Source organism: Astyanax mexicanus, chromosome 2 (genome assembly GCF_023375975.1).
Source record: "Astyanax mexicanus isolate ESR-SI-001 chromosome 2, AstMex3_surface, whole genome shotgun sequence".
NCBI classification, from domain to species: domain Eukaryota; kingdom Metazoa; phylum Chordata; class Actinopteri; order Characiformes; family Acestrorhamphidae; genus Astyanax; species Astyanax mexicanus.
The window spans coordinates 40,334,719-40,360,195 of record NC_064409.1 but is presented as its reverse complement, the minus strand read 5'-3'; the positions used below and the strand labels follow the sequence as shown (position 1 = coordinate 40,360,195).

The 25,477-nt window shown below is 39.2% G+C and overlaps 1 protein-coding gene, 1 long non-coding RNA gene and 1 pseudogene across 7 annotated transcripts; all 3 read right to left on the bottom strand.

Annotated features, from left to right (window-relative positions):
• Positions 1-6,352: 6,352 nt before the first annotated feature.
• The window catches only part of LOC125799136 (deleted in malignant brain tumors 1 protein-like), a 1,283,434-nt pseudogene continuing 1,264,309 nt past the window's right edge, over positions 6,353-25,477 (bottom strand).
• LOC125799148 (deleted in malignant brain tumors 1 protein-like) lies at positions 15,184-21,899 on the bottom strand. 6 transcript variants are annotated; one of them, XM_049475196.1, is made up of 11 exons: positions 21,767-21,899; positions 21,548-21,637; positions 20,777-20,839; positions 20,153-20,215; positions 19,046-19,074; positions 18,760-18,937; positions 18,091-18,399; positions 17,371-17,673; positions 16,984-17,274; positions 15,808-16,110; positions 15,184-15,556 (listed from the first exon to the last, which is right to left on the bottom strand). In XM_049475196.1, the coding sequence occupies exons 6-11, from the start codon at positions 18,848-18,850 to the stop codon at positions 15,234-15,236; spliced, it is 1,620 nt and encodes a 539-aa protein (XP_049331153.1). In that variant the 5' UTR covers positions 18,851-18,937; positions 19,046-19,074; positions 20,153-20,215; positions 20,777-20,839; positions 21,548-21,637; positions 21,767-21,899; the 3' UTR covers positions 15,184-15,233. The 6 variants fall into 6 exon arrangements, with proteins under 6 accessions (XP_049331153.1, XP_049331159.1, XP_049331155.1 ...); XM_049475202.1 differs by lacking the exon at positions 17,371-17,673; XM_049475198.1 differs by lacking the exon at positions 20,777-20,839.
• Positions 22,565-24,098, bottom strand: LOC125799165 (uncharacterized). The gene is made up of 3 exons (XR_007438002.1): positions 24,067-24,098; positions 22,995-23,066; positions 22,565-22,762 (listed from the first exon to the last, which is right to left on the bottom strand). It is a non-coding gene; the product is annotated as an uncharacterized LOC125799165 (long non-coding RNA).

The following is a 25,477-nucleotide window of genomic DNA, read 5'->3' as shown; positions in this document are numbered from 1 at the left end:
TGTGGTCTGTGAATCACTGAATCACCGGCGAATCTGGTGGCGGAGACTCTAATTGCGAGGAAACTTGCTCAATGCTCAGTGATTCCTTCACTCACTGAACTGTTATCAGGGCTGGTGCTCTCGTTCACTCAGTGATTCGGTCACTCATTGAACTGTTATCAGGGCTGGCGCTCTCGAGAAAGAAAAACAAGGTTGAGGCCTGGTAATAGTAATAATAACGTATATTCAATTCAATTCAATTCAATTTTATTTATATAGCGCTTTTTACAACAAAGGTTGTCACAAAGCCGCTTTACAGGAAAAACAGGTCCACGCCTCTTATGAGCAGCACCACAGAGATGCCAATTTTATGGTGACACAGTGGCAAGGAAAAACTCCCTTTAAGAGGAAGAAACCTTGGAAGGAACCAAGACTCAGTCCGAGGAACCCATCCTACTCGGGTTGACCCGCTCAGTACAAACAAACAACAAACAAATAACAGAACAAAACAGTACAGAGAATTAATGTGAACTATGGCTAATATAACAGGTACTAATTTATGAATATAAGAATGTGATGGGCACAAACTATAGAGCTATGGCTAATACAGAAACAGATACTGAGTGTGTTAATGGTAATCAGTGCAGGGTTGCAGAGCCGGAGAACAACACAGCGGGCAGTGGAGAGCCAGGCTGGGAACATCAGGAACAGGGCATCTCCATACATGTAAAAGAGATAGATAGAGAAAACAGAAAGGAAAGGAAGAGAAAAAAAAAAGCAGGAGTTAGAAGGGTTGTGTAATAACTCTGATGAATAGAAGGACAGGGCTGATTCCTGAAAGCTGGAACCACAGACGGACACATCCAGGAAGACCGGCCGGCCAGGCGTCTCAGCACATGTGAGAAAGATAGAGATAGAGAACAGAGAGGGGAGGGAAGAGAAAGGGGTTAGAATGGTTTTATAAAACTCTGCTGGAGTGGGATGGGCACTGGTAGCAGCAGCTCAGGACATGGGGAGAGAAAGAGAAAGCAGATGATTAGGACAGGGTTTATATTTGCTGGATAAGCTGTAAGAGGAAGAAAATTGTAATGAGACATTACTCAAAAGCTTGAGCAAATAGAAATGTTTTGAGTCTAGATTTAAAGATTGAGAGTGTGTCTGAGTCCCGTATATTAATAGGGAGGCTATTCCAAAGTTGGGGAGCTTTATAAAAGAACGCTCTTCCTCCTGCATAGTTTTTTCTAATGCGCGGGACTAATAACAGGCCAGCGTCTTGGGAGCGGAGTGAACGCGGCGGATTGTAAGGAGTAAGGAGTTCCTGTAGATAATGCGGGGCCAGACCATTAAGGGATTTATACGTCAGGAGAAGTATTTTATAATCTATACGAAATCTAACAGGTAGCCAATGTAGGGATGAAAGAATAGGTGTAATGTGATCGAACTTTCTAGCTCTGGTAAGCACTCTTGCGGCTGCATTCTGAACTAGCTGGAGTTTATGGAGTAATTTATGTGGACTTCCAGCCAACAACGCGTTGCAGTAGTCCAGCCTGGAGGTTATGAATGCATGTACCAGCTTCTCAGCATCTTCCAGAGAGAGTATACTGCGGATTTTAGCTATATTTCTTAAGTGGAAGAATGCAATTTTGACTATGCTACATATGTGAGCATCAAACGAAAGAATTGGGTCAAAGATGACCCCAAGGTTTCTCACAGTTTTACCAGGTATAATTAAGTGACCGTCTATGTCTACAGTATTAACATTTATGTTTTTATCAATATTAGGACCTAATAGAAGGACCTCAGTTTTATCAGAATTAAGTAAGAGAAAGTTGTGTGTCATCCAATTTTTAATGTCTTTAATACAGTCTGTTATTTGATTTGTACAGAGCTCCTCGTTGGGTTTAGCAGATATGTAAAGTTGCGTGTCATCAGCATAGCAGTGAAAGTTAATACCATGCCTACGGATAATTTTACCCAGTGGTAGCATATAAAGAGTAAAGAGTAATGGAGTCAGGGTTGATCCTTGAGGGACACCATATTTTACTCTAGACTGATAAGAGCATTCGTTATTTAAGTAAACACACTGGAATCGATCTCTCAGATAAGATCTGAACCAGGTGAGGGCTGATCCTTTAATTCCTATAAGATTTTCTAACCTATCAAGTAGAATAGCGTGATCTATGGTGTCAAAGGCAGCACTTACATCTAGCAGTACAAGGATGGCATTACTGCCCCTATCAAGAGCTGAAAGTAAATCATTAGTTACTCTAAGTAGAGTTGTTTCAGTACTATGGTTTTGTCTAAATCCAGATTGAAAAACCTCATGCATACTATTACTTTGTAGATACAAGCGCAGCTGGTTAAACACAAATTTTTCTAGGATTTTGGCTATAAAGGAAAGATTAGAAATTGGTCTATAATTAGCAAGCTCGCGGGGGTCCAGATTTGGCTTTTTGATAATGGGCTTAATGACCGCCAATTTAAGAGAATTGGGTACGTAGCCCATGCTAAGGGATGAATTTACTATTTCTAGTAATGATTTTCCCACCTTTGGCAGTGCCTGTTTCAATAATTGTGTGGGTACTGGATCTAATATACATGATGTTGATTTTGATGAGTTAATTACACTAAGTAAATCTTTTTCTGTAACCGGGCTGAAACACTCTAGGTGTGTCTCAGAGCTGGAGCAGCATTCATCGATATCTATAAGTAAATTTTGGGGGTGATACTGAATTTTTTGTCTAATGCTATTAATTTTATCATCAAAGAACTTCATGAAATCATTACTATTAATGTCGACAGGGATAACGGAGCTAGTTTGTTTTTGACTGCCGGTGAGTTTAGCCACAGTAGTGAAAAGGAATCTAGGATTGTCTCTATTTTTCTCAATAAGCGATGAAATATACTGGGATTTTGTTTTAATTAGGGCTTTTTTGTAGTCTGTGAGACTATGCTGCCATGCTAGCCGGAAACATTCTAGTTTTGTGTGTCGCCATTTACGTTCAAAGTTACGAGCGGTTTGTTTTAATGTACGTGTGTGGTCATTATACCACGGTGCTAGCTTTTTATCCCTGATTTGTTTTATTTTTGTCGGCGCTACGCGGTCAAGGTTAGAGCGGAGCACAGTTTGTAGATTTTCTGTTTTGTGCTCGAGATCATGCTCATAGGACGGAAGGGAGATGGTTAAGTCGGGGAGTTTATTTACAAATTCATTAGCAATTGCGGTTGTTATTTTACGCTTGCTGATATAGCGGGGCGGGAGGAGGATATTTTGATTAAAAACTATTTCAAACATAATTAGATAATGATCGGATATTGAGTCATGTTGAGAAAGAGTAACTATATTCTCAGCCTCAATACCCAGTGTCAAAACTAAGTCTAATGTATGACTACATCGGTGAGTGGGGCCAATTACATTTTGTTTAAAGCCTAGAGCATCTAAAACTGATTTAAATGCAATTTTTAGTGGATCCTGGTCCTTTTCAAAGTGGATATTAAAGTCTCCAACAATTATGATCTTATCAGAAAGAAGAATTACTGCTGCTAGAAAGTCAGCAAATTCACTAATAAAATTTGAGTATGGTCCAGGAGGACGATACAGTGTTATAAGCAGAAACGAATGCTGCGTTTTGGAAGCAGGAGACGGGCCTGCTACAACCCCTGGCAAAAAGTATGGAATCACCAGTCTTGGATGAGCACTTCTTCAGACATTTTATTCTGTAAAACAAACTCTGATCAAAAACATGATACAAAAATAAGGTCATTCCAAAGTGCAACTTGTTGGCTTTCAGGAACACTCAAAGAAATGAAGAAAAAACATTGTGGAAGTCAGTGAATGTTACTTTTATTGACCAACCACAGGGAAAAAAATATGGAATCACTCAATTCTGAGGAAAAAAGTATGGAATCATGAAAAACAGATAAACAAAAGATGATTCAAAATACATCACTAGTATTTAGTTGCACCACCTTTGGCTTTTATAACGGCTTTCAGTCTCTGAGGCATGGACTTGATGAGTGACAAACAGTTTTCTGCATCAATTTGGTGCCAACTCTCTTTGATAGCAGTTGCCAGATCAGCTTTGCAGGTCGGAGCCTTCTTGTGGACCATTTTTTTTCAATTTCCACCACAGGTTTTCAATTGGGTTGAGATCTGGACTATTTGCAGGCCATGACATCAACTGAATGTGTCTTTCTCCAAGGAATGCCTTCACTGTTTTTGCCCTATGGCACGATGCATTGTCATCTTGGAAAATTATTTCATTATCTCCAAACATCTGTTCAATTGAAGGGATGAGAAAACTGTCCAAAATGTCAATGTAAACTTGTGCATTGATAGAAGAATTAACCACAGTCATCTCCCCAGTGCCTTTGCCTGACATGCAGCCCCATATCATCAAGGACTGTGGAAATTTGGTTGTTTTCTTCAGGCAGGCCTATTCATAAATCTCACTGGAACGGCACCAAACAAAAGTTCCAGCATCATCACCTTGTCCAATGCAGATTCTTGACTCATCACTGAAGATAACTTTCATACAGTCATCCACAGTCCATGATTGCCTCTCCTTAGCCCACTGCAGTCTTGTTCTTTTATGTTTAGGTGTCAATGATGGTTTTCTTTTAGCTTTCCTGTATTGAAATCCCATTTCCTTTAGGCGATTTCTTACGGTTCGGTCACATACATTGGCTCCATTTATGCTTCATCTGTTTAGTTGTACTTTTTCGGTTTTCAAGACAAATGGCCTTAAGTTGCTTGTCTTGACGCTTTGATGTCTTTCTTGGTCTACCAGTACGCTTGGCTTTAACAACCATTCCATGCTGTTTGTATTTAGTCCATATCTTGGATACAGCTGACTGTGAACAGCCCACATCTTTAGCAACCATGCGTGAAGAGTTACCTTCTTCAAGAAGTTTCACAATCCTCTCTTTTGTTTCAAGAGACATTTCTCTTGTTGGAGCCATGGTTCTTGCCACTCTAATTCGTCCAGCAGCCCTCCAAGGTGTCATGACTGCAGGTGTTTTTAACTGCAGACTAACGAGCAGATCTAATCTGAGGCAGGTGTCCATTTAGGGAAAGGAAATTGACTGGGTGTGTCCTTATTTTCTACCTTCAATTTGAGTGATTCCATACTTTTTTCCTCAGAATTGAGTGATTCCATATTTTTTTCCCTGTGGTTGGTCAATAAAAGTAACATTCACTGACTTCCACAATGTTTTTTCTTCATTTCTTTGAGTGTTCCTGAAAGCCAACAAGTTGTACTTTGGAATGACCTTATTTTTGTATCATGTTTTTGATCAGAGTTTGTTTTACAAAATGAAATGTCTGAAGGAGTGCTCATCCAAGACTGGTGATTCCATACTTTTTGCCAGGGGTTGTACTTTAAGACTAAGAACTTCAAACGACTTAGCATCCAATTGTGAGTTTTGAGATATACCTAACATTGAGTCATAGATTGTGGCAACACCACCGCCACGACCAGAGCTGCGTGGGTAACTGAAATAGCTAAAACCTGGGGGGGTAGACTCATTTAAAGCGATATATTCATCAGGTTTAATCCAGGTTTCACACAGACATAGTGCATTAAGGTGATTATCAGTAATAATATCATTAACAATAACTGATTTTGGTGCTAGCGATCTTATATTTAATAGCCCTAGTTTCATACGGACGCTGCTGGTACTCTGAGAGACGGATGCTGTCGTTTTAATTTTAATAAGATTATTAAAACAGATTTTCTGAGTTTTTCGGTTTCGAGCGACACGGGGGACAGACATAGTCTCAATCCTACAAGGTAAAAATGCACTTGTATCTGAAAAAGGCACATAATTAAAACTCACAGCCTTATGCACAGGAAAGTGGCAAGATAACTCATTAGAACAATGTATATTACTAAACTGCCCATTACTTAGACCACTAACCTGGCCGGTATGACTGGTTAGGGCCAGTCAGTCCCGGCGTAGCACCGCCTCAATGTTACCAGAGAGGACGGTGGATCCCAGGCGGCTGGGGTGAAGCCCGTCTCGGTGGAAGAGGGCTGGACGTTCCCGAAAACTCTCCCAGTTGTCCACGTAGCCAACTCCACTAGCAGAGCACCAGTCCCGCAGCCAGCAGTGGAGAGCGTAGAGGCGGCTGAACGGCTGGCTCCCGCGGCGGTAGGTGGGCATCGGACCAGAGATGAGGAGGCGGGCGCGGGTCAGTCTGCGAGCGGTGTCCAGAAGAGTGCGAAAGTGCTCCTTCAGGACCTCACTGCGCCGGGCGGACGTGTCGTTGGTACCCACATGCAGGATGACGGTGCCGGGGTCCCCGCGATGCCGAACCACCGTAGGAAGCCGCCGGGCGACGTCCAGGACCCGAGCTCCTGGAAAACACGACACTGCAGCATTACTCTTAGCGTTAGACACCTTTAAATGGCTAACAATGGAATCTCCGACAATGAGGGTACTGCCCTTATCTGTTTTCCTCGGGGCTGGGGGAGGTGAAGGAGGCGACGGCGACGAGCTGAGGACCTCAAACCGGTTTGCGGAGGCAAAATCCGGCTGAGAAGGTAGGGGGGAAACCCGCTTTCCTCGGCCGCGCTGCCGCTCCCAGGCCCCTCCCGGAGCGGGGGTGAAGCAAACGACCGCCGGGGTCCGCCGCGCCGGCATCACCGGGTTGGAGACGGCCGCGAAGGCGGCGTCGCGGGATTCCTCCAGCCTCGTCCTCTGCCTGTGGAGCTCCGACTGCCTCTCGAGCAGGCGGTGGATCTGCTGATCCAGACGGACGAGCTCCTCGCTGAGTGTCAGGAGAGCACGATCCTCCGCACACGCCATTACCTCGAAGTAAGCACAAAACACACAAAAAAACGTCAAAATCGATAAATAACACAAAAATAATGGCTACCTGAGGGATTTTATAAGTTTAGGAAGGTTATAAGACGGTTAAAGGTTAATAAGTAGTAGAAAACGTAAACAAATAGCTAAAACAGAGAGGAGCTAAACAAACAGCAAGCAGGTACGCAGACCGGAAGTTGCGTCACTCACCGCGTCACTCAGTCAGTCTCTCAGTAATTCAACAATATTGTTATCGTGGTTATTTTTTTATAATATTATTACTATTAGTAATAATAGTTGTATAACAAGCATATTCATAACCAATAGACAAAGTTTCTGAAGTAAAGGGCATAAGGCCACCTTTATCATGATGATCCTGTTTGGATTTAATTTGTTCTGCACCCACAACAGTGAGCGTATGGATGTGTCTTTGTTTTATTTATATGTTTTTATTTTAGTTTCTTGACCTTTTGTTTTGCACTACAGTTACGCTATTTATTTTCAATTTGATTGCACATTGAAGTTGATACTTTCTTCTGAATGTAATTTTTTTTATGTTAATTTTGCTCTTAATGTAATATCTATGTTGCAGAAGTTCATACTTATTTTTTGTATTATGTTATTTGTAATGTGATTTATATATATAAATCACATTACAAATAACATAATAAGAAAAGTCTCCCGTTTTTTTTTACAAGTGTTGTAAAATATATATAAATAACAAATATTGAAATATGTAACTAAATGTTGGGTTTATTATACCTTTCCGTCTCCCATCTTTTTAGTGAACTTATTCTAATGGTTCAGTTCATCTAAAAGAGCTGTTATGCCCATCACTACGAAAAATAACAAAAGGCTAGTGCTAACTGGTTAACTCTAGCTCTCACTCTCAGCACACACTCACGGGCAGCTCTTCTCTCTCTCTCTCTCTCTCTCTCTCTCTCCCTTCACACACACACACGCGCTTTCCTGCTCTGCCCCTCCCCCTACCCCAATCACAAGCCCAGCACAGAACAGAACAGTGAATTCACAGTGAACAGAATATAAAAGCAGCTTCGCTACAATATAGCTAATTGTTAAGAATTTAAAGATTAGGCTCCTGAAAGCCAGTAATGTTGACCCTGCTAAAAAGTCCAGCTCAAAATCAGAAGAAAACATTCCCTATACTCCCTATATTTAACGATATAGCCTCCCAGTATAAAGTACGTTTTTTCTGCTTTTGAGATGGATTATTTAGTAGAGAGTGTAAATCTGTACTGCAGTAAAAGTGTGTAGTTTCATAAACTTGGCTCGACCTAAATTTGGCTCACTATCTTTATAGGTCAGTTGCTTTAAAACAAAGTAATGTTAGCATAATGTAATGGAAGTGTGACTATTTTCACCGGGTAAAAGAAGCTTTTTTTTAACACAGGGGGACTAATTTCATCCCTTAATTTAAAACTTCACAGTGCAGTTTACACTACACTGCAAAAAAAAAAAAAACTAGACATAAAATATATGCAAATTAAGACAAATATATGTATTAAGCAAAACAAATCTGCCAATCGGGTAAGCAAAATTTTCTTAGTAAGATTTCTTACAAAAAAGCAATGGCAAAGTCTCAAAATGAGTGAAGTAACACCTAAATCAAGCAAAAAAGTCACTGTTTATGGACACAAGAATCAGAATAACTTGATTGCTGCTTAATTGTGCTTATTTTGAGTTCAAATTACAAATTCTAAGTAAGAATGATTAAGATAATTATCCCTAAAATAAGCAAAATAATCTAACACTTACACAATGCTTAGTAAGACAAAAAGTCTTATCAGAGAAGAAAATAAGATTTATTGCCTTAAATTTAGATAATTTAACTTGCTAAGATTTAGTTTTTTGCAATGTAATGACTGTGAACAACTTATTACAATATAGATAACTAACTACCTATGTAGTTATGTATGCATTAGTATGGTACCTAAGCTGTCAGTCCTCTGCTATTCTGAGCACTTCAGAATAAAGATGAATCATATTTGTCAGCAAGTTCTTAGATTTTAAAATGCTATTTTATTATATACACACACACACACACACACACACACACACACACACACACACACACACATATATATCATATACATATATATAATGAGAGTACACCAATTTAGCTGTGAGTAAAGGAGAGATTCTAGTTGAGAAACTGTTAAAATGAAATGTAGTTTTAAGAATGTCAATTAGCTGTATTGCCATTTTATCTCAGTTTTGGTTGTCTTTCATTTTTGCATCATCTGAACCTGGGAGTTGTTCTTTAAATTGTCAATATGTCCATACATACACCTTGTTTTAAATAGCTTGTGCTTAATTTAAATGAAACAAAACTTAAAAGCTGGTGTTTAAATAAATATTAGCAATAAATAATACACATCTAAAACAGTAAAACCATAAATGTAATACATACTTTTTATTCAACTAGACTAGGCTTAAATGTTTTGTTGACTAAATGACTAAAGTGTGACAAACAAAAGACTAAAACTAAATTAAAGTCACCTGTCAGAATGAATGATGGACTGTATCTGTACTTAATTTTAAATACTTGTCATTCTTAATTCTCTGTTCTGAACATTTTCATCCAGGCTTGCTTGTTTAAAAAAAATAGTTGTTTTACTAATTCTATTATTTCATCATGATAGTGTGTATCCTGCAGTAAAGTTATTTATTTGGTTACTTTTTTGACATTTCTAGTTTAGTACATTAATTACAAATACAGGCAGTGTATAAAATGGTATGAGAGAAGTGCTGAATCAGGGGTTTGCCCAGGATCCCATACAAGCTAAAAACAGTGTATGTTAATGAGACAAATGTATGAACTATGGAGAACTGTAGATCTTCTTATTTGGATAAACTATTACAGGACTACAGTAACTATGTGAAAGTAAATCTACAGATCTTTCTCTTCTGTAAATTCAGGCCCAGTCCCCGAAGACCCAGCATCTTCAGTGTCCTGGAGCTCAAGCAGCAGCACTTGCCTCTCCACCGTCTCCATCCCCACCCGAAAGAGGAAGATCAGCAGAAGGAGGCTTCCAGGATGTAAAGAGGAGGAGAGGAGAGGGAGAGCAGATCAAAGCTTTGTAAATTGCTTTCTAAATAAGTGTTTTTTTTATTGTTATTGCTTGTGTCTGTGTTTTCTATTTATTTGTTACAAAAAATGTAAATGTGGGTTTGAGGGCCTGATTTAAGTGTCTCCCTATTTCTTCCTTTTTTTCTTCTTTCTTTTCCCTTTTCCCCAAGATCTCATGACCTCTCGCCACAGAAATAACTTTCTGGTCTCAAAAAAGTAAACAGGCACAGTAACATATTTTGATAGTTTGAGGTGCTACACATTTGGTACCTACAGCACATGTGAACCTACAGAAACTCCATGCACAAACAATAAAATAATCCCTGTCAATCATCTTGCATTACTGTTACAGAAACTAAACATCCACAGGGTCTAAAAGTCTAACACTGCCCTCTACTGGAAACTGAAAATACTGGTAGTGCCCTATGATAGTGAATATTAAAGTTGCAATAAAAGAGCAATACATAGAACAATAAAAAGCAAAGAAAACTAAAATTATTGTTAAAAGTTTTTTTATCCAATAGCTTTTATAAATACATTTTATTGAATGAGAAGATACATTATTCAGAACATTATTCAGTGGGAAGAAAAGATAGATAAATTGGTGTAATTTATTAACAAAGGAAGAAAATCTACAAAAAAAACACTAAATATTTAAACACTAAAATAAACAATATGAAAAGAGAGTTATCTGACAAGTATTTGATTAACTGCTACATTATTTCTGTAAAGACCAGACATTTCTGCTTTGAGAGAAGAAAAAAACATTTTACTCTTACTTTCAGTTGAGACAGTAATTCTTTTAGGGATGAGCCTGGTGTCAATCTCCTCATAGACAGGCTCAGCTGAAGTCTTCCTCCTCTTAGAGATCACTGTGAGAGAGACAGAGAGAAACATGGAGTCAGTTCAGTAGAAGAGAAGACCGATGACAGATTGAAGTACTAATGATGATTAGAGAAAGTACAGAAAGTGGATTGTAGATGATCTCTGAATCCCCCTACCTCTCCTGAGCACTCTGTTCTGATAAAACAGCACAACCAGAAGCACTAAGGCCAGGAAGAGCACAGATCCCAGAACCAGGAGAGACACTGGATAGATGGAGGGAACAGCTGGTGGAGGAGTTTGTGGAAGTATGATTCTTCTTGTCTGTGGTTGAGAATCTAAAAAACAAATATACAAAATGTATAGACAATTTATACATGAACACAGTCCTTTTATTGGATGTGAATAATTTTGTGATGAATATTATGGAAGATGACATATGAAATGTCTATAAACACAGAATGATCTAGACAGACTGGTGCAAAGCACATACAGACTCTCACTATTGTTACTTTCTATCCTTCCCAAAAACATTACAATTATTAAATGATGGAAACCAAATGTGTGTGACCAACATTATGATCAACAATAGTTACCGAAGTTGCTATCAAGCCTGTTTACAATGGAGAAAAGTGGTCCCTGACCTTGCAAGACAAAATGTCCCATCTGTCCTCTTTTATTATTTAAAGGCAAAGTATGATACAGGAAGCCTAGTGAGTGAGCATAAAATAACAATGTGATGTAAGTATTTTTCTCAAGCATGTGTAAAGTTTCTGTAACAGTTAGGAGGCAAATATATTCAGTTGTGTCTGTTCCTCTGACCTCCACAAGTGACTCCAGCACTGTGGGAGCAGTCAGTGTGGTTCTTCAGGGAATGAGGACAGTCCCACAGGTGAATCTCATTCCCTCTACACTTCACTCTGTTCATCCAGATAGTTCCTCCACCAGAACCATCAACAGCTCTTCTATTAGCACTCAGCGCCGGCCCACAACCCAGCTGCCTGCAGATCACCTGAGCATCCCTGATGTCCCACAGATCACCACATACAGACCCCCATGTTTTATTATGATACACCTGCAGCCATCCAGAACAGCTTCCTACTCCTCCCCTCAGCCTCAGAGGAATGTGCTCTACAAACACACCACAGAGGGAAAAAAATGATTATCCATCAAAGTCTTACAAACATTTACAACAGTCGTATATACTGTATGATGAAATATGTTCTTATAGAGATAGAGAAAAAAGCATTGTAAGATGAAAAATATATACAAGCAGAAGAGAGCAGGAGAAAAAAAAAACAGAAGTAGCCATAGTAAAAAAAAAAGCACTTACCTTGTTTTACCGTTTTAGTTGAAACAGTTGATTTTTTTTAAACTAGCTGTCTGTTACACCTGTTATTTCCACCACTAGGGCTGTGCCATATCGTATCAAACGCAAAAAACGATACTATACCCTGAAATATCGTGCCATATCACCCACCCCTAATTATCACTGCAGGGCACCACTGGGGTTGCTGTTTTTATCTGTCCAATATTATTCATTTTACTTTATTATTAATTATATAGATTATATAGAGTGCATTAATAGTATCATGACTTTCTTGATCACTGATGTCTGTTACCATCTGATAAAAAGTCTTGTATTTTTTTATATCGTAGTTTGGGGGGGTGCCATATCATATGCAAAAACAGAATTTAATTTTTATTTTGTTTCAGTAGTGTATTTTTAAAATAATATCTTTAATTCAGTGTTTTGTCATATCACCAAGAGTACTGTTATCGCGATAAATGCCATGAAACATCGTGATATTGTTTTAGGGCCATATTATCCACCCCCATCCACCACACCTGTCCTGTCTACACCTGAATTCCTCAGACTTACATAGACACTCTGATGGACTCCATTACCCAGAATCCCTCTCTAAACCTTTGTTAAAAATATCACTGTAGAAGTGTTATCTAAAATATGTTAAAGTGCAAAAAAATATGCAAACTACAAATAAAACAGTGCGAGCAAAGACAAGAATTGCTTATTAGTGAAAGCATGCTGGCAGAACATGCAGTCAAAAAGAAAGAAAATGTAGTTTATCAAAGACATGATCATTTTGATAATGATAAGTTTTCTTACTTGAGCACGGTCTCTCATGAGGAGATGAATCACACAGCCAATTTGTCAAATCTAGTGTATTTCCATTCTCTGTGGTAGGACAAAAAATCAAATATTATGAAATTCCAATTACAAACTACATTAGTTCTAGCATTCTTTAAAGTCTTTAACACCTCATCATATCTGCCTACCTGAGCAGGTAATGCAAGCAACCTCATTGCGATTATCACACCTGTTCTCCCCCCAGGAAGAAGATGGACAGTGCCACAGAGTGGAGTCATGTTTCCTACATTTTACATTATCCAGCCAGTTAGGAGCTGATTCCACTCTTGCTTTAGACCAAGACTCACTGCCAGTTCTTCCACAGTTCAGCTCTCGACAGATCAATTTTGCCGTTTCATCAGTCATCCCATTTACACACACATTCCCCCAGGTTCCATTATAGTACACCTCCAGATTCCCCTCACAGCCCTCAGTCAGTCTGATCTCTTTATACTCTGGCGGGAGAAAGATAGCTAGCTAGTTATGCACATTGATTTAAACGTGCAAAAGTTTCTTCTTTAATTATTCAAAATGTACCTCCAGTTGTACATAGATAGGGCATTGGTACTTGATTACAAGATCATTACAAACTGAGCAATTCAAGATACGAAGTACCTGAGCACACGACTCCTACATCATCCTTGTGTCCACATTCATCCTCTCCACACAGCTGATATCTGCAGTTCCACAGAGACGCCTCGTTCCCCTCACACTCCACCTCATTAAGCCAAATGGGTCCAGTTCCAGATCCAAACCGGGCTGGTACCGGTACTGGAGCACTGAGGGCCACTCCACACTGCAGCTGTCTGCAGACCACCTGCGCATCCTCAATATCCCACAATTCATCACTCACTGTCCCCCATGATCCACTGTGGAAAACCTCCAGCCTTCCTGCACAGTCTCCCCCAGAACCAACCAGCCTGATGGAGCTGTGGACTGTGTTAGATGTACCTAAAATTTACACAAATACAAAAGATGTTTTTTTAAAACTCCTTTCACAAGATATGTGTTGTGTATATGTACTCATATTTGCCAAATAATTATTCTCAAATGTTCAAAAATATGGATAATAGAGGCACTTTTGCATGTTATCATACATACAAATAAAATTATACATATATTAACTGTGCAATGCTTACCAGAGCAGGTGATGTAGAGCTGTACTGTGGAGCTGCAGTTAACTGCTTGTGAGCTGCTGCAGTTCCTCAGATGAGCTTCACTCCCAGAGCAGTTGAAACCCGTCACACACATGTAGCTGTGTTCAGGACTGGATGAAGAGGAGCTGGAGATGTTGAGTACAGAACCATAGCCCAGCTGTCTGCAGACCACAGAGGCCTCAGACTCTCTCCAGGAGTCCAGCAGAACTCTCCTCCAGTCCTGCCTGAAGAACACCTCCACTTCCCCCTCACACTCCATCCCTCCAGACAACCGCACTCCTCCCTCATGAGACGCCAGAGAAGAACCTGAAGAGAAAAAAATATATTACTTGGCTTAAAATGAGGGAGTAATAAACTTTCAGTTATTTATTATACTGCAACTGTAAGATCTCACCACTACAGATAACTCCAGCATACTGTTCATGAGAGCATGCAGTTCGACTCCATGATGAAATGGGACATTTTAACAGGTGTGTTTCGTTTCCCTGACAATCAAACACATCAGCCCAGATCCGGCCACTCCCCTCCCCAAACCAGTCTGACCCCAACACAGCCACAGCACTCCCACACTTCAGCTGAGCACAGAGGACACTGGCAGCTCTCATATCCCAGCTTACATCACACACTGTACCCCACTCACTGAGGTACTGGAGCTCCACTCGACCAGAACAGGAATCTGAGCCGTTCATCAGCCGAGCCTGAGTGTGACCTGAATTAACAGAGGAAAAATAGTAGGCAACAATAATACAATACAATAATAATAAAAAAAATACAGTAATTACAAACTAATTGCTCACAGTTTAGTACTAATCTAAATCTTTTACAAACATACTTCATCATACCAGAGCATCTTAGTCCCACATCCTTGTTGTGAGAGCAGTTGTGTTTGAGTGAAGATGATTTTGGACAGAAGTGAATCTGTGATTCGCTGCCTCTACACTGAAGCTTCTCTGACCACACCGGACCCTCCCCTCTACCAAAAGCAGCTGCTCCCAGAACCTCCACAGGAGAACCACAGCCCAGCTCTCGACACACAACCTCTGCACCCTGCTGGTTAAAGTCAGAATCACACACTGTGACCCAGCTCTCTCCATGAAGAACCTCCACTCTCCCAGAGCAGTGAGAACCTCCAACCAGCCTGGCTCCTAGGTATGATCAAAATATAATAAAAACATTATGCAGTGGGTTAAAAGGTTTTTTGATTACAGAAGTTCATACTAAGTTTTTAGTGTAACTCACTTGAACAGATGACTCCAGCATCTTTAGGATGATTACAGTTATGTTTACCCCATCCTGCTGATTTACAGTTCTTTAGTATGGATTCTGATTCTCTACACTCCACATTATCCATCCAGATTGGTCCTGATCCTGATCCAAAGTAAGCACCACTAAGTGCATCTGTAGCCTCTCCACAGCCCAGCTCTCTACACACCACTGCAGCATCTATCATATCCCAGTTACCATCACACACTGTTCCCCACTGTCCTTTATGAAGAACCTCCACTCTCCCAGCACAGCGACTCAAACCATCCACCAACCTCACACTTTCTAAAGAGCAGAAAGAGAAAGATTGAATGCACAACTCAAACATCATTTTGCATCTTTTAAAATCTGGTAAAACTTCATTTTAATGCTATTCACATGTGCTATATTCCAGCATGCACAAATATGGACTATATCAATAAAAGAATTAAGAAGAATATGTTTCATGAAGTACATTATACACTGACCACTAAGAAAAGAACATCTTTTCATCAAGACTCTAAAAAGAAAAAATAAATAAAATATGTAGCTCTCACCAGAACACACCAGTCCCACATCATTATCATGGGAGCAGTTGTGTTTGAGTGAAGATGATTTTGGACAGAAGTGAATCTGAGATTCAGTTCTTCTACACTGAAGCTTCTCTGACCACACCTGACCCTCCCCTCTACCAAAAGCAGCTGCTCCCAGAACCTCCACAGGAGAACCACAGCCCAGCTCTCGACACACAACCTCTGCATCCTGCTGGTCAAAGTCAGCATCACACACTGTGACCCAGCTCTCTCCATGAAGAACCTCCACTCTCCCAGAGCAGCGAGATCTGCCCACCAATCTGACCCCTAAATTAGTTTATAAGAGAAAGAGAACATGTACATTAACATTAACACACAGCATTAAGTACTTGGAAACCTTAAGAAGTTCCACAGGGTTCTACTGTAGGACCGATGAAACTAATATTAGTGAAGAACTGATGACAGTGAAAAACTGCAGTGTGGGCTTACACATGGAGTCAATTAACAGTTTAAGCACTAAACACAAACAAATGTACTAATTAACTGCTTAAAATATATAAAGATAAAAACTCTGGCCATGTACCACTGAACTAAGGTGTAACTGTAATTAACTAAAAAATATTAACGCCTGTTTCTTTGTGAATGGGACTTCTGCATGGAAATCCATTATTTTCTACCAGAAAGGAAAGATTACAAAAATGTATTTCTCCATCATGCCTACAGCAATAGTCTTTCTATAATTAAGTATTGTCTTATAGTGAAAATCACTTTTCATCTCCATATAATAATTTGCTTTTTTAATAATTTGACTTAGTATATCAAGTTATTACCTACATTTAAGTACTAGTAAGACCCGGTAAGTATTTTGTATGTGCTAGTTCATACAGAGAAATCACACTGTAAGTTATGGGAACTTAAGCTCTAAAACACAGGCTGTATTATAAGTGTTAACTAGGTTTATTACAGCTTATAGTTTTCTTCTATACAGTAATTTGCCACATTATTTTTTAAACGCAAAACCAGGTCTGAGATTGAGCAAACAGTGACTGATCTAGTGGTCTTAACCAAATAAAAGTGGGTTAATATAGGTGAAAGTAGGTCATGATTATGGCAGATTAGGAAGAAATGCTATAATAAATAAATTGTGCACAACTGATATACATTCCAACGACAAGTATTTTAAGATTTAGGAGAGCTCACCTGAACAGATGACTCCAGCAAGTCGATTACAAATTTGTTCCACCCATCCAGCTGATCTACAGTGCTTCACTGAAGACTCTGATCCACTACAGTTCACATCATCCATCCAGGCTGATCTTGGTCCAAACTGAACATTTTTAAATACAGCCTCCCCACAGCCCAGCTCTCTACACACCACTGCAGCATCTCTTATATCCCAGTTTTTACCACACACTGATCTCCATGTTCTGTTATAAAAAACCTCCACTCTCCCAGCACAGCGATGGCCACCATCCACCAACCTCACACTGTCTGTACAACAGAGAGAGAAAGAGAGAGGAAAAGATGTAGAAATCTGAAAAATCAGACTGAATCTCAAAATTAATACATAAGCCATTTAGCTCATACCAGCACACACCAGTCCCACATCATTATCATGGGAGCAGTTGTGTTTGAGTGAAGATGATTTTGGACAGAAGTGAATCTGTGATTCTCTGCCTCTACACTGAAGCTCCTCTAAACACACCTGACCCTCCCCTCTACCAAAAGCAGCTGCTCCCAGAACCTCCACAGGAGAACCACAGCCCAGCTCTCGACACACAACCTCTGCACCCTGCTGGTCAAAGTCAGCATCACACACTGTGACCCAGCTCTCTCCATGAAGAACCTCCACTCTCCCAGAGCAGTGAGATCTGCCCACCAGTCTGACTTCTACAATGTGTTTATAAGAGCAAAGAGAACATGTACGTTAATATTAACACACAGCATTGGGAGGGCTGGGAGGTTAATTTGAATAGAAGGGAATTAAATTATATGGGGCAGTGATTTTTATATTTTGCACTTTTCATTAACTGAAATACAAGGATTTTAAAAATATATATATATTATTTCTTAGTTGCTAATTCTAAACCAAAGCATTCAAAACCACCTCTGTAAAAATCCATTTATTAAGTGTATGAAAGTGAATTTAGGTTCAGGCTTAAACTTTTCATGTTACAAAGAAGTTTTTTTACAGGGGTGTATATAAAACAACTAACAGTTGTTTAATTAATTCAGTACATTCCAACACAGGCCTCATCACATTTGTTGACATCTCTGTGTAATATGTTTTATTTTTTTGCATCTTACCTGCACAAACAGCACCAGCGTCTTCATCATGATTACATCTCTGTCTACCCCAATCATACGACCTACAGTTCTTCAGTGAAGACTCTGATCCAGCACAGTTAGCATATTCCACCCAGATCGGTCCTGATCCTGATCCAAAGCGAGCTCTCCGTGGTGCATCTATGGCTTCCCCACAGCCCAGCTCTCTACACACCACTGCAGCATCTCTCATATCCCAGTAATCATCACAAACTGTTCCCCAATGTCCTCTATGAAGAACTTCCACTCTCCCAGCACAGCGGCTCCCACCATCCACCAACCTCACACTGTCTGTGTGGAGAAAAAAACAAACACACTGATAATCAGAGAATAATTACACTTATACTCAAATAATAATACTCAAACAAGGCTGAAATACATTTAAACCAAATCATGGACATCAAAAGCTCCCATTTAGAGATCATAAGAAATCAGTCACTAATTTGTACTTCTATAGCAATACTAAAATGGGCTGACTGGATGATAGCAAAGTGTAAATCACATGAATGTAAGATCAAAAAGTAAATATATACTTTTCAATTAAATGCCACTTTATGCAACATCATTCAGCATGTCTGGTTTGGTGGGGGATCAGTGATGGTCTGGGGAGGCCTGTAGATGCCCAGGCCTCTACAGGTTAGACAACAGTACCCTGCCTGCTCTTAGGTATTGAGATGAAATCCTTGAACCCATTGTAAGACCCTACGCTGGCGCAGTGAGTCCGTGGTTTCTCACGGTGCATGACAATCCCCGGCCCGATGTGGAGAAAGTAGTTAAGTTCTTCGAGGATAAAGGAATTTATACCATTCACTGCCTTTCCAACAACATCCTAACAGAAAAAGAGGCCAGTATACATACAGTCCACAAAGTTAGTTTAAATATGCTGTATATATTATATATATATATATGCTCAACTCAGCAGCAGAACAAGCTTTACCTCTACTCAGCCAGATAAGACTCAAGAACCTGAGAGACAGAGAGACAGAGAGAGAGAGAGAGAGAGAGAGAGATTCCCCACAGCCGCCAATCACACTCACTATGACCTTATTAGAAAGAGGAGAGGAAATTATCAAACATTTTCAGTGACAAATCAGAAGAAGCTTTTTTTCATTTCGCCATATTTTTAAAAAGCGTCAGCACTAATTAACACAGCTCCACCTCCTTGTGTCTGTGTCTGTGTGTGTGTCTATGGGCAAAGGAAGGTACAAAGTCAGCTACCTTCTGGAGACAAACTTCAGAGAGAGTAAACACACAAAATACAGCATTAAATCTGCACCTGCAGACAGCAGATCCAAACACATAACATCCACCATGAAGATAAGTCACAGTTTCTTTTAACTACACATACAAACAACTTTTTTGTGTTTCTCATGCTGTTACAGAGTATATAAAACTAGTTTTAATCCTGATTACAGAAACTCTGATTAAGTGTGGGAATATTGTGGGTTCCCTGTGAACTACAGCAAGGCTGGTGAGCGATGGACCAAACAAAGGCGGTTTGTCTGCCCTGTGAGGCGGGTGTAGGGTATGTTTGTGGAAATGCATCTAAGGATGCACCTACTACTCTACTGATCACAGCAGTTCCAATTACAAAATAAAAGTCCTGTTCTCTGGAGTATGCACTCGTGAGCCGAACTTACCAAGTTCGTTCTGACAAAGTACAAGAGTCCAAACTTGCTTAATCTATAATGAGAAACGGGCCGACTGTGGCGCTGCCAGGAACTTGTGAGCCCATGGGACCACAAGGGTGGTTGAGAAAACCTTTATTCTCTCTGTAATGATTAATTTATTTATCTAAAACAGTATGAAATGCATTAATTAACTGAAACATGTTGCTAAGTGTGCTTTTAAAAATGAAAAAAAAAAGAAGACATTCTTTATAGGTGTGAAAAAAATCACACTTTATTATCATAATATAGAAAACCATAATAATGTATGCTGCACAGACATATATAGATATATTTTTGATTAAGGTGAAAAGCAAATATAATTTGCATGTTTACCATGTGTCCACAATAAATCGTACGTATTAAAATATCCAAACCTGTTGTAATGTGTGGGCTCTCTTCAGCAGGTATGATATCATCATAGACCTCGCCATAGTTTTCTGTAAAAATTAAAAAATGCATTGCAGCACAGCAGCATCAGGATGATGGCAGCAAGACACTGTTACTCAAAGACTCAAACTTTTAAAATACTAAGGGGTTTTCAATGTATTGGTACTGTCGCCCTCTGCGATCAGAACTGGTTGACAAATCAAAGTGTGTCCCTTTAAAAAAAAAACAAAAAAAAAACTCCCACACACCAAAGGATATTAACTCACCTCAACATGCCTTTTGCAATCCTGTAGTTACCCCTGGGCAATCCTAAAATCACTATTACAAACTGTACAGTAGGCAAGACATTGTTTTTAACTTGTGCCAGACATGGATATAATGGAGTAGTCAAAGATAAATTGAATTTAGCATTAGCATTACCCGCTAACCACGCTCACTATTTTCCCGTTCAGGGGTGAGTCTTATCGGCCTGAAGCCTGATGCTAACTGCTAAAACACTTCAGAACCCTACACATATTGCATGGAACTTTTTTCTATAAAACAAAAAATATATATATGTTTTTTCTTCTGCATTAAAAATTCTAACACACATTCAGTATATGTCAACTTACCTGAGAGAAGCTCCTCATCTACGTCCTCATATCCTGAATGCTGATCTTCAGAGATAAAACTTCCTGTTAAAGGAGATCAGAACAGTCAGAATGCCAAAGTTCAATTATTTAATCAAAATTTACAGCAAAAAAATGTATTTGTAAGTCTGAAAATGAGATGAGGCTTTAAGCCCAATCCCATTTCACCCCATGGCCCTACCACTTACCCCAACCATTCTTTGAGTGTAAAGGGTGAAATCCTCCCCATAAGAATTGGGACAACACTTCATGCACCAGATACGTCATCAGAAGCACTAAGGTTCAGTAACCTAGCTAATTTTATGGCATTGTATGTCTTCAGAAAGGTTGGTGATTAAGGAACAATTGTTAATTTCTTAATTCCTGTTATGGGGAGCTTGGATTAGCTTTCATTTTGTTTAATTGTTCTGTTCCGCCTTAAATGATGCAGCCTCTGCTGTCTCTTGCACCATTTAAGGTGAAATGGGAAAGTTGGCTAACAAACCCCATCCCTTTCCTCTGCTTTTTAACAGCAGTACAGGCCTGAATTGATAGTAACAGATATGTAATTCTTCCTATTATAGTCAGTGGAGTAACACATATTATTTTGAACCTGTAAGATAAGCTAACAATGCTACAATTGATTTACTGCATGTAGTTTTTTCATTTATAGTCATTTAAACACTCAGAATTGCTATTTGATATCTGACCTTAGATCCACTTTACATACTGTGTGAAGACTGCCTTCAGTGAAACTCTCTACATATAATTTACCTCTTTTAGTATATCTGTTAGTGACACATTTATGGTTAATCTCTTCATAGACTGCCTCAAGCAGAGTCTTCCTCCTCGCCTTAGAAATCACTGTGAGAGAGAAAGAAAGAAACATGGAGTCAGTTCAGTAGAAGAGAAGACTGATGACAGATTGAAGGACTAATGATGATTATAGAAAGTACAGAAAGTGGATTTTAGATGATCTCTAAATCTCCCTACCTCTCCTGAGCACTCTGTTCTGATAAAACAGCACAACCAGAAGCACTAAGGCCAGGAAGAGCACAGATCCCAGAACCAGGAGAGACACTGGATAGATGTATGGAAAATTAGATGATGGATTTTTTGAAGGAGGGACTGTCTTTTTCTCTGTTAGCTGTGCTGGTACTGAAAACACAGAATAAAAACACTGTTGAACACTGCATAGTGTTGTTTAAACTTAAAAAAAAAAAATCACACAAAGGAACTAATTAAAAGAGTACCTGTGGTGTAAGTTGTAGTTGTTTCAGATGAAAAAGGTAATGTGACAAATATGTCTGAAAGAAATATCATAAAAATGGTCAAGAAAAAGAGGTTACAGAAGGAGAAAGAGATTAGAGCAGCATTATTTAAGAAATGGTATTTATTGTTTTTGTGTTTATTGTCTTTGAAACAAAAGAAGTATATGGCTGATATGGTAATATTGTAGGTATTTTCAAAAATATTGTTGCATTATTGTCTGCCAATGTTACTTAGTGTATTTATCAGTGTTGTGAGCCTAAATCAGCCATAATATAAATGCTATTCTCCCTTTTACAGGTCAGAGGAGCACAATAATAATAATATTGAACCTGACTGAAATACAGAGTACACTGCTTAACATAACCATAGTTATCTTAAGAGAAGTTAATACTAGATTAAAAAATGTTCTCGCACACCTGCACAGGTGACTCCAGCACTCTGGGAGCAGCCAGTGTGGATCTTCAGGGAATGAGGACAGTCCCACAGGTGAATCTCATTCCCTCTACACTTCACTCCAGATAGTTCCTCCACCAGAACCATCAACAGCTCTTCTATTAGCACTCAGCGCCGGCCCACAACCCAGCTGCCTGCAGATCACCTGAGCATCCCTGATGTCCCACAGATCAGCACATATAGACCCCCACTCAGCATTATGATACACCTCCAACCTCCCAGAACAGATTTCCTCTCCTCCTCTCAACCTAATAGGCATGTAATCTACATCACACATGAACAGACACATGAATAATATTACATTTTTATAACAAAACTACAGCAAACTGCATTAGTGTTTTTATTTAATCAGCTTTCACTCAAATCAAAGATCAACTGATGAAAAGGGAAGTTTAGAATTATTTGACAAAACAAGTTAGAATGTAGGCACGAACAAATCTGATTAATATGTATACTTATTCAAGTAGTGAATGGAGTGGTAGTCAAATATTCGTACTTGAGCACTGACCCTGGTTTGGAAATAAGAAGAATTTTTGAAGGTTTTCAAATGCAAGCTGTTTCTTCTCTCCTAGAAATGGAGACACATGCTATAAATACTACAAAAATCAAATCAATACTACTAAACTCATTACTAAAATAATGATCTCAGCAATAACAATTGAGAGTTTCAATTGAGCGGCAAACCCCCTCATTTCACACCAACGCACAGAATTAAAAGTCAGTCTGGTTGTGCTGATTTTCAAATAACACCAGGCATTCTAACAGGGCGCACAGGAAACTTCAAGCTGCACCAGACTGCTCTTTTTCTCTAACCCCACCGAACTATTCCAGCAATGACAAAAACAATTTTTCAGTGCGATTTTCGGACAGAACAGGCTCCTATTAGTAAATGTACACCATTATTGTAAGTCACTTTGGACAAAAGCATCTGCCAAATGTAATGTAATTCAATGTAAAATATCTTATTATTTCACTCACAAATGTAAATTTTTTCTGATACACTTTACACTTTTTATTAAAATGTGTTCCCAGCATGACCAGATGAGTGTAAAAAGCACAGCAAGGTGTAGCTTGTAGTCCCAAAAAATCTCAAGCAATCCTGCACACATACATTGCCATGAAGAAGTATTTGCCCCCTACAGATATACTGATATTTTTCTGATTATTAAAAAAAACTTTAACATCAGACAAAGATAACCCGAGTAAACATAAAAAAAAGCTCATTTTAAATGATCAGGAATAAAGGAATTTAAAGAATTTCTTGATTCTACAGGTCTGGCAGTAATCAGGCCTGGTTGAGTTAAGTGAAACTGAATACTCATCTATCCAAAAAGTGTAATTAATCACATTTTATTTTTTAGGGGGTGTTTGGATATTTTTTTCCCTTAATAAATAAAATGATTATTTAAAAATTATTTTATATTTACTCAGGTTGTATACACTTACACAGGGAAAGAGGATGAGGCAAAGTGAGGGTGATCCGGTCACCACAACACTTTCTTTCAACACAACTTTCCATGAAAAACTGTTTTACTCATGCTCATCTACTACAAAGAAAAACAACATACCGGAGCAGGTAATGTGAGTCACCTCACTGCTTCTATCACAATTGTTCTGACTCCAGGATGAAGATGGACAGTGAAACAGAGTAGAGTCATGTTTCCTACATTTTACATCATCCAGCCAGTTAGGAGCTGATTCCACTCGTGCTTTGGTAGCTCTCTCAGTCTTAAATCTTCCACAGTTCAGCTCCCGACAGATCCATCCCATTGTTACACACATTCCCCCAGGTTCCATTATAGAACACCTCCAGATTCCCCTCACAGCCCTCAGTCAGTCTGATCTCTTTATACTCTGATGAGAGAAAATGCTTTATGTTAGACCCTGGAGTTTTCATGTAGTTTAAAACAAACTTAATGAATCTACACTATTAGTTAAAAGTTTTAGAACACCCCCATTTTTTGCCATTTAAGCTCTCCAGCCCAGTTAATAACCTGAAATGGTGCAAAATCCAGTGTGCTCAAATGGTACAAAAGTTAGCAGTGCCAGGGCCTTTAAACAGAAAAGGACCCCAAAAAAGTGTATATTGTTAAAAAAAAAAAAAAAAAAAAACTGAATATATTTGTTTTAAAGAAAGCTTTGGAAATTGGCGCAAAAATAAGAATAAATTAAGTCTTAGTCTGTAGTAAAGTTAGAAGAGAATGTGTTACTGCACTCTACTGCTGACTTTGTAGTAAACTGCACTTTTATCATAATACCTAAAAAAGACACCAAAATACAGATCAATTTGAAACAATTTAGTTTGCCCTTTAGATACATTCTGACACATTCAAAAAAACAAGAAAAAAAAAGGTACAGGAAGAGGTCTGGCTGACCCACATGGCAACAACTTTAGATTGGTTTAACAAGTCTTATTTTAACAGTTTAACTAAGTCTCACTTTCAGCACTGAAGAGAAAATGTAGAGGTCTGACAGGTGAAGTGTTGTAAGAACACCAGCAATCAGCACACTGTACCTGAGCAGACGACTCCTACATCATCCTTGTGTCCACATTCATCCTCTCCACACAGCTGATATCTGCAGTTCCACAGAGACGCCTCGTTCCCCTCACACTCCACCTCATTCAGCCATATGGGTCCAGTTCCAGATCCAAACCGGGCTGGTACTGGTACTGGAGCACTGAGGGCGACTCCACACTGCAGCTGTCTGCAGACCACCTGCGCATCCTCAATATCCCACAATTCATCACTCACTGTCCCCCATGATCCACTGTGGAAAACCTCCAGCCTTCCAGCACAGTCTCCCCCAGAACCAACCAGCCTGATGAAGCTGTAGCCTAAAATTAAGAGAAACCAGTTCAAAGTATGATTTCTTAGTTCACCCGTAGTCACATGATGATTGGTTCATTTCAGATTCATAATAATTATAATAACCCTTACAATAAAACAAAATAAAACAATTTCCCCCTAACAACAGGCA